A 15,809-nucleotide genomic window follows, 5' to 3' on the forward strand; every position below is an offset into this window, starting at 1 on the left:
TTGTCTAAGATTATTTAAAAAATATTTTTAATGTTTATTTTTGAGAGAAAGAGAGAACAAGCAGGGGAGGGGCAGAGAGAGAGGGAGACAGAGTATCCCAAGCCAGGCTCTTCACTGTCAGTACAGAGCCCGACATGGGGCTCGAACTCACAAACTGTGAGATCATGACCCTAGCTGAAATCAAGGATTGGATGCTTAACTGACTGAGCCACCCAGGCACCCCAAAATTTATTTATTTTTGAGAGAGAGAGAGAGAAAGAAAGATAGAGAGAGAGAGATAAATAGAGACAGAGAGAGAGAAAGAGAGAGAGAGAGAGAGAGAGAGAGAGAGAGAGAGAGAGAGAGAAAGCAGGGGAGGGAAGACAGAGAAAGGATGAGAGAGAATCCCAATCCCAAGCAGGCTCTGCACTGTTAGTGCAGAGCTGGATGTGGGGCTCGAACTCACCAACCATGAGATCATGATCTGACTTGAAATCAAAAGTCAGACACTTAACCGACTGAGCCACCCAGGTGCCCCAATGGCATAGTCTTTAAATTGATAGTACACTATGGGAAGTGCCAAAGGCAAGTGGATGAATAGTATTAGATAATTATTGTGTGTTTGTCATGGTTTAAGAGTAAGAAGAAAAATCTACACTGAATTTTTATACAAGTCTTTATTTACAACTTGTTTAACAACTGTACACTTTTTGCAGCCTTGAAAACATTTTTGTACTTGAATGGGAAAATATAGTTTGACCAAATCTTAACTTTATTCTTCATATACATATACATATATTATATGCATACATATAAACATATACATATAATTAATACCATAACAAGTTGGCAGTCATAAAATTAAAATGAATAAGTGATATCAAAAGGAAATACAATATAAGATTTCAAAAAAATTAAAAATCTGTCTTCTGGTGGTTTATTGGACTTAATGTTTCTGTGACTTTAGTGAAAATTTCTTACTGAGGCTAATAAGTCATTCACCTCAGAAAAACAGAAAATCCACCGATCTAATATACAGTAAATGGTTGGTAAACTTGGTAAACATGTGGAAAAATCCTTGGATGCTGTTATGTACTATGTTGCTAAATCTGTATTGATTCCATTGTGAAGTGAGAAATTTAGAGTTCTATGTGGCTTTCATTTTTGGATTATAATGACAAAGAATGAAGTTGTTGAATTATAAATTCAATAGTCAACCAGAAATAAGAATATACCAAGTAATATCCTTTTTGCCAAATCTTAACTGCAAGGTGGATAACTGTGATGCCAAATAGGAAACTAACAACAATTCATAGAACAATCAATAATACTTAAGACATGAGTATAAGGCTTTAGAGCTGGGACTGTAATCAATACAATTCCAACTCCAATGTACTAAGGTGTTTTCCAGCTCATCTGAAAAGTTTAAAAAATACTATAGGAAAAAAAAAAAAGCCTTTTCTATCCTCAAATCTTTGATAGAATTTATTAATCAAAATAAGGCAAATTATTAAATTATTAGATATGTTTGAATTTTACCATTCATTACACAACCAAAAACTGGGTGTTATAAATGGTGGGGCAATTGTCAAAACATGAAAACTGCAAAACAAAATAAATCTGGAAATTATTCTAGGTGCAAAGCATTCTGAATTACACATAACCTGTTCACAGCAAAGTTAGTGACAGCAATGACATTTTAGTGCATCTAAATTTTAAATAACTAAGGCTATTAAAAAACAAAAGGCTACTATTTAAAAAAATTAAAAGGCCTCAAATCATTGATTGGCATTTGTGTACAGTCTTTTCCTGTATTTATACTAAAATATTATGTATTTCAAGCATAATGAAAATTTCCCTTAACTAACATGAATCTCTGTAGAACACATATTAAATTAGGCCAACAAGAAAACAATAACACAAACTCAAATCACACCATTTACCGATCTGTACTTGAATGATGATAAGAATTTCATAATTTGCTTGGAATTTGACCTACTGGATTGAGTCTGTTGCCTGATTTAAAACATTTAAAACGGAAGAGGAAAGCATGAGCATCATGACTTCCTAACAGGACAGTTTTAACTAAGTACCAAGCCTACTGAAAAGAGTTATGATTAAGTCCCTTATTTTCATTAAAAAAGTCAAAGATGCATCCATGTGCATCCTTTTCGTTATGTTAAAAAGTAAATTAATAAATACAAAAAAATGTTTCATTAACTAAGTCACTGGAATAAAATTCTTGCTTCATATATGAAACTGAACTTAATTCATGTAATCCAAGTTATTAAGAGCAAGAAAGTATGAAGAAAACCAAGGAATTATTTGGATCTTGATATACCTTTAAGGGGGAAACAATCAAATGTGATGTTAGGGAGAAATGTTTAAAGGGACAGAAACAAAAACTGTTGCCACTTTCATTAGATCTATACAGATTTAAAAATAACAGAAGGATAAATGTTTAGCAATTTTTATTTGTGAATAAATAACGCATTCATTGGTTTTTGCTCTATGTGTGTTAGAAACTATGTATCATCAATTTGAGGACTACAAAACAAGGATAAAAAAAGCCTGAAGATACTAAGTTATGATTTATGAAATGATTTAATTTAATCACTTGAAAAGTAAAGTGCTAAGAACCTGTTTAAAAAAATACATTGAAAACTAGTTTCAAAGAATGGGGTTTTGATTTTTCCAGTGTCTTTAAAAAGGGCTGGTATTAATTTTTATATGAAAAACAGCTTTCTTCAACTACGGCAGTAAAATCTAATAGTTATTATAAGTTAACTGAAAACTTTCATTTTGTCCTTGTTTTCTCTTTGGGCATGACAGCACTGTAAAAAGGCATTTTCTGCAATGATGGAAATGTTCTATATTTATGCTGTCCAATATGGTAACCACTATTCATGTGCGGCTACTGAGCACTTGAAATGTGGTTGGTGATTAGAGAGAACCAAAGTTTGAATTTTATTTAATTTAAATGTAAATCACCATGTGGCTAGTGGCTAATAAATTGGATAATGTAGGCCCAGGATCTACTCTTATCTAAATCAGCAAAAGCCACCGGATGGTAAAGACATTTAGAAGGGAACTTATTCACTCAACAACTAAATTAATAGATATTCAAAACATCATATTCTGTCTTTGTGTGTGTGTATGTATGAGCATATTTCTTTTTTAATTTTTTACTTTAGGGGGACAAAAGCAGCTCTTCTCTCAAAGGTCAGGGTCTAGACTTCTCTTATTTCAGTGTTGCTCTCTTCTAGGTGACTTGCTTAAGCAAAGCACATCAGTAGAACAGGGGGTAATACAGAAGAAAATACTACAGAAACTTTTCACAATATAAAGGCATTTCTCTCATGTGAAAGCACAAAACAAAACTCTAAGAGAATGTTCTTATGAGCAAATCTCCCTATTCTTTGGCAGTAATCATGTGTCAATGTTTACATAACAACAAATATTTCACTACTTTTTGACTATGATTTGAGTATTAACATTTTTAAGTTACAAATGGAAGAGTCCTGATTTCTAAAAATATCTCTGAAGAGAACAAGCTGAAAACTTAGCTACTTTTGAACTTAAGAACAGTCAAGTTCATTAAGCATCTGTTATAGCAGAATGAAGGATATTTCTGGAGTGTTCTGCTACCTTTTCTCATCAACTAACTCCCACCATTTCCCAGATTTTCCAACTTTATGGCTCCTGGAACCTGGCTTTCTTTCTCCTGTCTTTGGGTATAGGCAATGATGAAGAAACTATGAGAGTTAAGGGTAATTGGTAGGTTTGTATTTTAGGAAACAGCACAGCAAAGGTGAGAACTCCCCATGGCTGATGGTCCATCTCTCTGGGAGTCGGGAGGACCAGGAGTGACTTAGTTATCAGGCCAGTGGACACTTCCCTTTTTATCAGGAAGCCTGCTGAGAACAATTCAGCTGGGTTTAAAGGGTTCGTCTAAGCCCAAGAACTGGACTATTCTGGTCTCTCAAAATTGGGTACACACAGGCCATGGGACTAGGTGCCTCCTGGTATTCTCTAATTAACTAGAAGATTGTTTACTTTTTACTAATATAACTCCAGAAAACAAAAGGTTTCAAGGGTGTTGGCGTTTGAGAGAATTTGGCCTCATGAGTACTGACTTATACAAGTCTTATTAATGTGAAATATAAAATGCAATTTATGCCCAATAGCCCCAATCCAGCTTCAAATAGATCTTTAGACTTGGATTTGCAGATCCCACTTTAAACATTTCAGGAAGAGTACAGAGCCCATTTCTTTGGGCGATCTTTTACATTTTTCTTAGTGAGTACTCCAAAATAAGGAAAAGACCCTAGCAGAAAAGACCTAAATAGAAAATGCCACAGAAAAGTAGAAGAAAAATAATTATCTAATATTAGTAAAGTGCTGTGAACCTTGCAGTAAAGTATAAATACATAAATGATTAGATAGAACAGTAAATAATATTAAGATACTCATCTATAATAGTGACATATACACACTATAGAATGTATACAGTAAGCACTGCCCATAGGTTGACAAATACACCAAGAATAAACATGAATCCCTTTTATTAATTTTAACAATTGCTAAACTAATTATTTTCCTTTGTCACCTTAGAGATATCTAAAGTGATAACACCTGCTCAGAAGTCTCCCACATACATTAAAGCCTCAACATGCTTTGGTAGTTTTCTTTTTCTCATTTTGAGATTATTCTTGTCATGGTATTTAATTCTTCCTTTAAGCTCTGAGTAGGTAGAATTTAGGACATTTGATAGCCCTTTGGGCCTGAAATTTTGAGGCTATGGACACTTTTTCTGATGATTTCATCTTCAGATCCTAAAGATCTAATTCAGAGCCTGGTGATAACGTATCAGGTACATAAAGACTCTCTTGAATATATTTTTAAAAATCTCTACTCCTGCTTTCAATTTAAACAAAATATTGTGGGGGGGCTACTATGTCTAATTAGGGGGGGGGACATAAAATTGATCCAAGGTGTATAGATAAAGCAGCAGATCTAGAGAAGTCAGTAGTAATTTTCAGCCACCACAGAGTTCTTCTGATCAAATCCAAGTATCTTCAATGGCTTCAAATCACTATCTTAGATTTAGTAATGGGTTAACAGTTTCAAAATAAAAATAGATGCTTTCCCTTCCACTGATAAACGTATAGTTAATATTGTATGCCAGCTAATGCCCACTGAAGGGAAGGACAGTTAGAAACTAAATTACATTTTTGTCTACTCTTCTTTATTTAATGATCATGTAAGAGAGTCAGAAGATTTTATGTAAACTATCACTTGAGGAACATTTGTTAAGACAATGTTATTTTTAATTGTATTAGTACTTCTATCAGCCTGGATATTTGTTTATAATCAGGCCATTTCTTATACCAATAATACATTCTAATTTCTAGGAATGGATTTGCCTTCACAGTCTTCTGTTACTTCCTCACATTTTTATGCTCACTTATAAATACAGCAGACAAACTGATCTTACAGAATATTATTGGAAAATAGAAAAATAATGAAGAGAGACATCACATTAATTGTTGATATGTAATCATTAGGAAACATGTATAGACCCCCCTATAATTGTTCAAACTCATATACTTGCCATAATTAGGTTCAGGTCTCTTGGTTCTCAAATAAACTAATGTCCCTTTCTCTATCAATTTAATAAACTTCGTAAGTTTTTACATTCATAGATAACACGCTTGAGTTGGATTGGGTTGATAAAGGGCTGTTTAGCAACAAAATAATCAATAAATTCTTCTCCAGAACATATTCAGTGATTTAGAAGAGATGGGTATCATCACGTTTGTGCTATCCTTCGCTTTATAAAAAGGAAGCTAAATATTAATATTTCTATGATTTGGGGGAATAGGGAAGGGCAGAAATTAGCTGTGTCAGCAGAAAATTATTTTGTTTTTTAGGTTCTGAGAAATGAACAGTATTTACTATAAAACTTCAGAAGGATAAAATTATTGTGCTTAAACTGGACAATAAAACATTTTCAATAAAAGGAACATACACCAATTATTATTTAAATATGCTTTATAGAAAGTAAAAAATTGGATGACAGACACATTGAGAATAGCCTTCCTCATATAAAAACTTCATGATATAAAATATTAGAATCATTATAGTTACAAAGAATAAGCTCTGAAACCACTTTCTAAATGTAATGAATCAAATGTACCAAAATAAGCTGCCATTTCGACAGTTGGGACTATAGAAAACGAGATTATCATTATTGAATGACCCTCTTAACTTAGAAAAAGGGAAAATAAAAGGCATGCTAAAATAATTTTCAAAGATTATGACACCCCATTTCTTTTGTTAACACACTCCTTCATCTACTTCAGGGCATCACACAGGTTTGACTTTGAAGTATAATGAATATGCTACATCAGCACAATGAGTCCCTTCATCATACAAGGGGGAGAAGTCAATGCTTCCTTCCATAATTTAAGAAATAGACAACAAAAAGCATTTTGCCTTAATGTTGTTATTCTGCAATTAGCAAAAAGCAAAACACCAAGCACTTTCCTCTCACTTTAGGGTCACAGTGTTCTTACCCACAGGGCTGGAAACTAGCTAGGTGTGCAGTAGCTGTGGGTTGTGGGTGCTTTTTCAGATAATCTCACATGTTCAACTGGCAATAATTATAACATTCCAGAGTCAGATCTGGACAATTGGAAATTAAATGCAGAGTTAAGATAATTTTAAAAATTTAGACTTTGGTTTCAAGATAATTCTCATATTGGGATAGGGATTTTCAAATTTTTAACATGGTGTTAGCTTGAAAAGATGAATGCTTGTCTGAGAGCAGGAGGCACTGGAAGATATTTTGTATCATTAGCTAACAAAAATAAACAAAACTGCTATTATAAGGAGACGTGAGTAAACTAGCTAATAAAATGATCTTTTCTTTAGCCTAACTCATCTCTCACTGAACAATCACTTACTGCTGACGTGCTTGCATAGTGTGGATTTTCACGCCTGTGCAGGGTTAATGAAATGTCAGGGCCAATGTCTGACTGGATAACATCTAGCTTAATTTTTTACAATTGAGCTTTACTGTATAAACAAAACAATAAAACTTCAACAAAATTACAAATGCAAAATTATCCTTATTATAATCTACTCATCTCACATCCCACCAAGCCAATTTTACCAGGCTAGGACTATCAAATAGAAATAATTCAATCTTAATCAATTTTGGAACATGGGTCCTTTATTTAGGGACTTTTCTTGGTTATTATCAAGGAATTAGACAAATGATAAAAAGATATGATTGAATTTTTGAAGCTCTTTTCAGATATGTACAGTTGTATTATTTATTCTCTGTTTCTAGGTGGTAAAACTACAATAGCTGTTGGATTTTTTCTGATTACAAACTTTGTAAATGCACACTGCAGAACATAAATGTTACTCTTAAAAATTTTTTTATTTACTTTGTATTTTCTTACCCTGGTTAGAAGGAAAACAGAAAATAAGATTTTTGTTTATAAGAATTCAACACTGCGGGGATGGGTCACCCCAAGCTAATGCAGTAACACTGTACTTACTCCATTGTGGAGGCCAGGGCTACAGCTCTGTTGTTGTTCGAGCAAACTGTGGCTTCTTGAAGCTACTGTATACAGGGAGTCTGTAAGAATATAGCACAGTATAGCTCACATCTAGATAAAGTGCCTAATGGCTTTTAACTTCCAGACAAACCATGCATCATCACAAACCTCCTGAAAAATTATTAATCATTATTGGAGAAATAGTGATTTATAAATCTCGCCCAAAGCTGGGCAAGGGAAACAAGGTGGTCACTGCTACAGCTCAGTTTTATTCCTGCTTTTTAAAAAAATATCAGAATGTTTAGGAATATAATTTCTGCTATGTAATGCAAGTAATATACTAAACCCATACAGGTACAGTAAAGGAACATGAAAGTTATGAATGTAAACACCAAAATAATAGCATGCAACAGATGCCAAAGAAAAATGAGTAAAACTTGCTTCTAAAAGCCTGGCACCTGGTAGCCTACCTACCAGGTAGACCAGAAGACCAGGACTGGAGCAGTAAACAAAGAACTAAAATTAAAACCTCTCGTCTCACAGGATATAATCCATCTAATAAAGAGATCATAGACTCTTTTTTTTTTATTTTCATCTATCTTATTCTGCAGGTAGTATAATTTTCAAACAATTTTAATGTTACCAAGGTTAGTGTTCATGCCCTGTTTTAAAACAGCTAAATCCTTATGTTATTTGTGAAATAAGGGGGCAGGGGTAAGAACCATCTTAACTAGTTTTTAATCTTGTACTGTTAAATTGCCTATGTTGATGAGGTCTGCTTAGCCTCCTGAAACCTCACAATGCATTCTACTCACGTGGTTCTCTCCATTATTACTAATTCTTCCTGCTTTATAGTCTTATCAGGCAGAAGCAATCATACTGCACTCAGACCTCTGTACGTAATGTAAAAAATTAGCACAGTGTATGGAGTCATTTCCGTGTATACTCTAATAGCTTTCTTCAAGAATGGTTTCTGAGGACAAATGAAAACGCTACTAATTTTTAGGTCAATTTTCTTACAAAAAAGAAAGTAAGGATTTAAAATCAAACACTTGAATATAGTTTCTGAAAGTTCTTAATTACATTTAACTTGATTTAGAGTTATTCATTTGTATTTAATATACAAGACTAAATGAAACCTGAACTTCCAAATAGCAAGTACATGAAATAAAATCTTTTTAGGTGACGTATCTGAAACCAAAACCAACCAACCAACCAATCAACCTAATTTCAATAATTTTATGCTTAAAAAAAATTGGCTATGGTGCAAGAAAAAGGCTGGAGGGGAACTTAGATATAATTTGGGACCAAATACTTAATATGGAAAGCCAGGCAGAGGCATTTCATTTTCAAATGAATGCTGTTTCACATTTATATAGCACCTTATACAGCCAAAGTGCTTTACAATCATTATGACTTGATGGCCATTCAAAAAAGTAAATGAACATGGTTTACAATCTGTCAACAAATCTAAGAACTTTGAGGCAACCAAATACCCAAGAGAATCTATTCAGTGGCTGATTCTTGGACTAGTACATAGAATTAAGAAAAAAATGTTAAAAGACCTGTCATAACATCACATACAAGAAGTCACTTATTGATCTTAAGGACTGATACTAAGATGTTAGGTTTAGGAATTGAGAAATAGAAGGGTTTATATTAAAGAATAAGTAAAATGAGGTGCAACAAGGAAATTGCCCAAAAGGTAAGGCTACCTGTTACTAGTAAGTATATGAAAAATAAATCTTTTAGATGTGGAGGGTAACTGAAACTGTAAATGTCAGCCGCATTGCTAGAATCTGATCCTCAGTTACTATGATATTTCAAAACAAGAAAAAAATGAATGCACTGCCTGATTTTTTTTTCTGTAATTTCCCCCCAAATAACCTAACCAATCCATTATCTTCTGTCAGCAAACAAGATAGCAAGAAATAATGAAATTTTATGTATGTTTTAAAAATAGTTTCCAAATCTTCGGACAAATTTAATTTCCTATAAAACAACGTGGAAAACTTATTTTTTTCCCTCTAAATAAATCTATCAGGTGCCTTAGGTTAACATCGGATTAGCACCTCTGCCAATGTATTTATGTCTTTGCAAAAAGTGCACTTGCCAACCATTTTATATAGTAAATATGCAAGTTATTTGAAGTGCATTTGGAAAACAATTGAAAACACAGATTAATACATCATAAAAAGATTAATTCCCTTTAAACAAAGACATTCTTATAAAGCATGGTAACACAGAGGCACAATAAAGAATATAAATTGTATATCAATTATTGGCAGAAAATCTAATTCATTACAAAGCCTACACCATTGGGGAAAGGACATTTTCATACAAAGAAAAGTACTACACTATTATACAACACTTTTAATTGGGCATTTAAAAATTTTTTGGCACATTAAAAGGAACTGAAAAGACTACAAAATAAAGAACCAAGAAACTAAAATATTATAGATATAGGAGAGAGAAAGTCCTCAAATGAGAAACAACTAAATATCAACATAAAAGAGACAAAAAATAAGCTGGCTGAATTTCCTGAAATGTTGTCATATGTAACAGAAGTATGCTTTGAATGTAGGATGTTTTTTTATTCTGATGGCAAGACTTGTCTACCTTGCTGTGGCTGGTTGAACGTGGCCCGGATAAGATCTTCTTGTGCTGGTTGCTTGTCTTTGCCTAGCCAGAAATGACTGCCCTGAACCTGTACTAGCAAGTCTATCTTCAGCCGCCTTTTTATGCAGGGTCATTCCCTAGATAACATAGGAAAAAAAAAATCAATATAAAAAAAGTAGAACATACTCTCACTAAAGAAAATTTCTTCACGCAGTATTTGTCACAATGAATCATAAGGCACAATTAGGAATGTTAATTCTGCTCATTTCAGATTAAAATCTTACAGAGACATTTTGTTTCAATAATTAAGTACAAATTTTCTCTTGGAAAAATTAAGCCTTAATTTTCTGAATTTACAATAATCAAAACAATAGATTACCCATAATCATATATACTTCCTTCTCAAATCAAATGTATAAAGTGATTTCCCAAGAACAAATAGTGCAATTGATTGGTAGGAGTTGATTCACACGTGGTTGTGGAAATCACATGGCTTACTTATTTTGAGTGAAAAGCACAGGTTGTTTCTTAAGGAGGAAAGCCACACTAGGTATAATACATACCTCCAGGGTGTTTTTCTTCACTTCAGGCAGGCTTGCATTCTCAAGCAAATTAAGAAAAGTTCCTGACAGCCCACAACAGAGGCCCCAAACCAGAGCTGGGGGTCTTTCTTGAATACTGGAGTAGGATGGTCTACTAGCTTAGAAGGGAGAGGATATAGAGTTGCTCGGCCCAGAGCACCTTACCAGGGGGGAGGAAACCTCTGGGAGCGCACCCTTTCAACTGTTAGTCTATGAGGAGATCAGGGAAATAGTGGTTTTGGTACTTATTTCATGAGCCAGTAAAGAACCTTGGCCAGGGAAACATTAAGAAACAAGAGGAGCTATTTAATCTCACTAGTGATTGGCTACAAGTAAACTGATGGGAGGAAGTGGACGCTGTAACAAGGAAGAAAGTAAGAAATAAGCAACTGAGAACTAAAAGGAGAGCAGGTACATATGCCAAGCAATGTGAAAAGTCCTAGGGCTTTCCTAGAGAAAGGAAAGACTGGCACAGAAGACAGAAGACTAAACAATCAATCTTCCTATCACTAGTTAGCTTCTAGGGAAAACACTGGCCATGGCTGTGTATCTTTAACAGAATCTGTCATGTATACCCAAATACATAACACTTCTCCATTTTCCCAATGAGAAAACCCAGAACATGTTTTTTTACTCAATTTGAAATCAAAGCATTTAAGAATCTGAAGAAAACTAACAAATATCTATTGGTAATCTTTAATTTATTAATTTGGCTACATATATTAACAAGTTATTTAAAATAAACTTTTTTTTTTTTCATTTTCACATTTCAAGCAACTTATTCAAGTTCTTCACACACCTTTAAGACCTCAATAGCCACAACTGGGCAATTCTCTGAGATACTTAATGCCTTTTCCCAGTGCCTGTCACCTCCCCTTCCATTCAGTAGTCTGAGATGTAGAATTTTCTGAATGTATGTGTGGCTACCTCACTAGAACATAACTTGTGTGAGACTATTTGGAGTTACTCCTTTACTCTCTGGAGAGCTAAAAATGTTCTTTAATGCCATGTCAAAGAATAAATAAATTTGGTTCTATAACCACAATATGTGAAGTCATATAAATCAATCAAAACTTAAGAAATGACTACTAAGTATTGAGGGGCAGAGTTCCAAGATCATTAACACCAACCTTTAAAGAGGACAAAGGGGACACAGAAGAGGTGGACTCAGAACTAATTCCCAGAGAACTTCCTTAGGTAGTTTTCTCCTATTTTTATTTTTTAATTTTTAAGAAATCTATATTTGTTAATAATAGTATTCTAAACTAATTTGGTTTCTTCCTTTGTTTTTGTAAATTATGATAAGATTTGAAATATGTAGTTTTAACCAAGGCAAATATAGAGAAATCATGAAATTGTCTGAGTTTCTGACAAACATAAAATCACATTATTAGGAAACCTGGGGCATTACCCTTGAAGACACAGTATCAGTTACAACTGTAAAACAGAAACAACAATAACATAACTATAGGGTCACAGGGGGATGATGAAAAAAAATCTGGCTCAATTTCCTGTCTTAGGCAACTGACATTTTGACAAGGCAGAAGTGGTCTTACTGGGAAGAAAAACAAAGAAGAAAAAAAGACCAGTCTAGGACAAAATATTGAAAAAAAAAGTACAGCATTCTTCAAAATTCACAGCTATTTATATCCAGAAAGTGTTACTGAAGCCCAGAATGTTGTTGTCCTGCAAAGGCAATGAAATCATTCCACAAAATAAAAGCTACTGCATCTGTGTTTAGATGTTATTAAAGTCCCCTTCCCCTGGAATAAAATGGTTCCGAGGGATAGAAATCAACATCATTTATCTTTCTATGCTGTAGGAATAATGATGTGTTCAAAACGTCGTAACCCTGCTTATAGTGGTTCTCATTTCTGCTTTTCAGTCCTAAGATCAGCATTAGGTTTTGTTAGTGTGTGTTAGGATAGCAATTACTTTCAGATTCATTTAGTAGAATTATTTCTATAATAAAGGTAGTATAATAATTATTACATATTCATTGAACTTTGCAATATGTTTTGAAGTGTTATTTCCTTACCAGATTGTACCAGGCACTAACAATATATTTCTCCTCCATTTCTCTTTGACTCTTTGTTTTCTCATATTCTTTCTAAAAAATAAGCACATGTAAACATGTAAAGATGAAAAACAATATTAATAAAATGTAATTAGTTAGCTAAATTCATGGACACAATTGTATACAGCAAGGCTCCTAGAAAATAAAGAATCAAAAATCGAATGCCTTATTGTTATTGTATAGTATAGCAAACTACCTACCTCTAAAGAATGGAACAGTCGGTCCCGTTCCTGGAGCTGATTTTTAAGAGCCTGTATTTCTGGTGCTGCTCCTTGATTCTGCTTAGGATCTAAAGTACGGATAACCTGCAAAAAGGAATAAGAGAAAAAAATTTGAAGTTTCAAACTTGCAAGAATGTAACATCTAAGGAAGCAGTTATATAAAAGAAAAAATCAAGGACAAACCTTGTGAGAATCATAAAGCTATCTTACAAGGATACCTTAAAATTTGAATGTATGAAATACTATTCAATTGTAGCTTTCAATTATATAAAACTTTTATCTATGTAAAGAATCAATTTTAAGAAGTAATTCTGGCTTAAAATTAATAAAGAATACTACAACACACATTACTGACAGCTGTGCTCCCTTTCCCTTTCTTCTAAAGTGGCTTAGCTACCCTCTGTCTCTGAGAGAGCTGATCCTGATGGTTGTCACTGTGACCCAATATCCTACTCTGCCAGTGGCTTGGTTTAGGCATGGGCATGTGATGCACTTCTAGCTGGCCTACTGGCAGTCTTCTGGGGAAGGTCTTTTTGCTTTTTGGACCAATACTTTTACTATCAAAACTGATCAAACCTAGGGAGAACTTGGGGCGCCTGGGTGGCTCAGTCGGTTGAGCGTCCGACTTCGGCTCAGGTCATGATCTCGCGGTCTGTGAGTTCGAGCCCCGCGTTGGGCTCTGTGCTGACCGCTCAGAGCCTGGAGCCTGTTTCAGATTCTGTGTCTCCCTCTCTCTCTGCCCCTCCCCTGTTCATGCTCTGTCTCTCTCTGTCTCAAAAATAAATAAACGTTAAAAAAAGAAAAAAAAAAACCTAGGGAAAACTTGAAAGAGAGGAACAATAAAAACCCATTTCCTTTAACCCTAATTCGCCAACTGCTGCACTGCCACATTTTGTCTCCACACACACAGACAACTTGCTTGTTTGGGAGCTCCCCCCGCATCACCTTTTTTTAAATGTTTATTTTATTTATGAGAGAGAGAGAGAGAGAGAGAGAGAGAGAGAGAGAGAGGGAGAGAAAGAGAGAGAGAGAGAGAGAGACAGAGACAGAGAGAGAGAGAGACAGAGAGAGAGAGAGACAGAGAGAGAGAGAGAGAGAGAGAGAGAGAGAGAGAGAGAAAGAGGATCCAGAGCAGGTTCTGTGCTGCAAGCAGAAAGCCCAATGTGGGGCTTGAACCCATGAATTGTGAGATCATGACCTGAGCCAAAATCAGATGCTTAACCGAATGAGCCACCCCGGCACCCCTGGGAGCCTATTTTAAAGTAATCAGCATGGGGCGCCCAGGTGGCTCAGTCAGTTGAACATCCAACTTTGGCTCAGGTCATGACCTCACAATTCATGGGTTCAAGCCATGTGTCAACCCCTGTGTCAGGCTCTGTGCCGAGTATTGATCCTGCTTAAGATTCTCTCTAAAATAAAAAAAAAAAAACAAAAAAAAAAAACAAAAAAAAAAACAATAAAATAATCTGCAGACCTCATGACATGTAACCCTTTAATACTTCTTAGACTAAGGATATTCTCTTACATAATCACAAGATCATCATCATCTGTAAGAAAATGAACAATTCTAGAAGTCATCACTATGGGTTCCAAATCCACATTTCCACAAGTGTCTCCAAAATGTCTTTTATAACTGCTCCTTCCACCACCAATATAGGACTCAAAGATTAACGCATTACATTTGGTACTTAGATCCCTTTGGGCTCTTTTAAATTAGAACAGCCTCTGGGGCACCTGGGTGGCACAGTCGGTTAAGCGCCCGACTTCAGCCAGGTTACGATCTCGCGGTTCGTGAGTTCGAGCCCCGCGTCAGGCTCTGGGCTGATGGCTCGGAGCCTGGAGCCTGTTTCCGATTCTGTGTCTCCCTCTCTCTCTGCCCCTCCCCCGTTCATGCTCTGTCTCTCTCTGTCCCAAAAATAAATAAAAACATTGAAAAAAAAATTAAAAAAAAAAAAATTAGAACAGCCTCTTGTCCTCCCCCATACTCAAATGCCTATTTTTGTTTTTTGTAACATTAACTTTTATCCCCAGTTCTTGATTTATCTGATGATTTCCTGAAGGTGTTATTTAATTTGTTCCAATAAACTCATTTTCCCTGGGAACTGAGTTAGGTTTAATAGGTTGCTTAGCTTCAAGTTAAATATTATGACAATGATACTCCATCAGGAGGCATAAGATGTTGGCTGTCCTACCATTAGTGTAGCTAATTTTGATTACTACTTAAGGAGGTGACTGCCACTTATTTTCTACATAAAGGAACATTTTCCTCTTGGTAATTAATAACTATTCTGTGGGGTGATCTATTTTGATCACTGCTTCTTCCTCATGCTTTTTCTTTGTCAAAGGTTTCTTTTGTTCTTCTGATAGCTCTCGGCATGAGAAGTCACTGTATATGCACTAAACTGGATGACCAGTGAAACATGATTAGAAAGTGGAGGGGCACCTGGGTGGCTCAGTCGGTTGAATGTCCAACTTTGGCTCGGGTCATGATCTTGTGGTTCGTGGGTTCAGGCCCCACAATGAGCTCGCTGCTGTCAGCATAGAGCCGCTTCGGATCTTCTGTCTCTCTCTCTCTCTGCCCTTCCCCCACTCACTCTTTCTTGTTCTCTCTCTCAAAAATAAAATATTTATGGGGCCCCTGGGTGGCTCAGTCGGTTAAGCGTCCAACTTTGGCTCAGGTCATGATCTTGTGGTTCTTGAGTTCGAGCTCCACATCGGGCTCAGAGCCTGGAGCCTGGAGCCTGCTGGGAATTCTGTGTCT

The 15,809-nt window shown here is 35.2% G+C and overlaps 1 protein-coding gene across 7 annotated transcripts in view; it reads right to left on the reverse strand.

The window, feature by feature from the left end:
• Positions 1 to 637: 637 nt before the first annotated feature.
• The window catches only part of HOOK3 (hook microtubule tethering protein 3), a 115,791-nt gene continuing 100,619 nt past the window's right edge, over positions 638 to 15,809 (reverse strand). For all 7 annotated transcript variants that reach the window (XM_019828496.3, XM_045055478.1, XM_023252550.2 and 4 more), the window contains 3 exons: positions 13,028 to 13,132; positions 12,789 to 12,860; positions 638 to 10,306 (listed from right to left, as the gene is read on the reverse strand). In XM_019828496.3, the coding sequence (XP_019684055.2) occupies positions 10,166 to 10,306; positions 12,789 to 12,860; positions 13,028 to 13,132 (318 nt within the window). In that variant the 3' untranslated portion in view covers positions 638 to 10,165. The remainder of the gene's footprint in view (positions 10,307 to 12,788; positions 12,861 to 13,027; positions 13,133 to 15,809) is intronic.

The sequence above is a fragment of the Felis catus genome, chromosome B1 (genome assembly GCF_018350175.1).
Source record: "Felis catus isolate Fca126 chromosome B1, F.catus_Fca126_mat1.0, whole genome shotgun sequence".
Classification (NCBI taxonomy): domain Eukaryota; kingdom Metazoa; phylum Chordata; class Mammalia; order Carnivora; family Felidae; genus Felis; species Felis catus.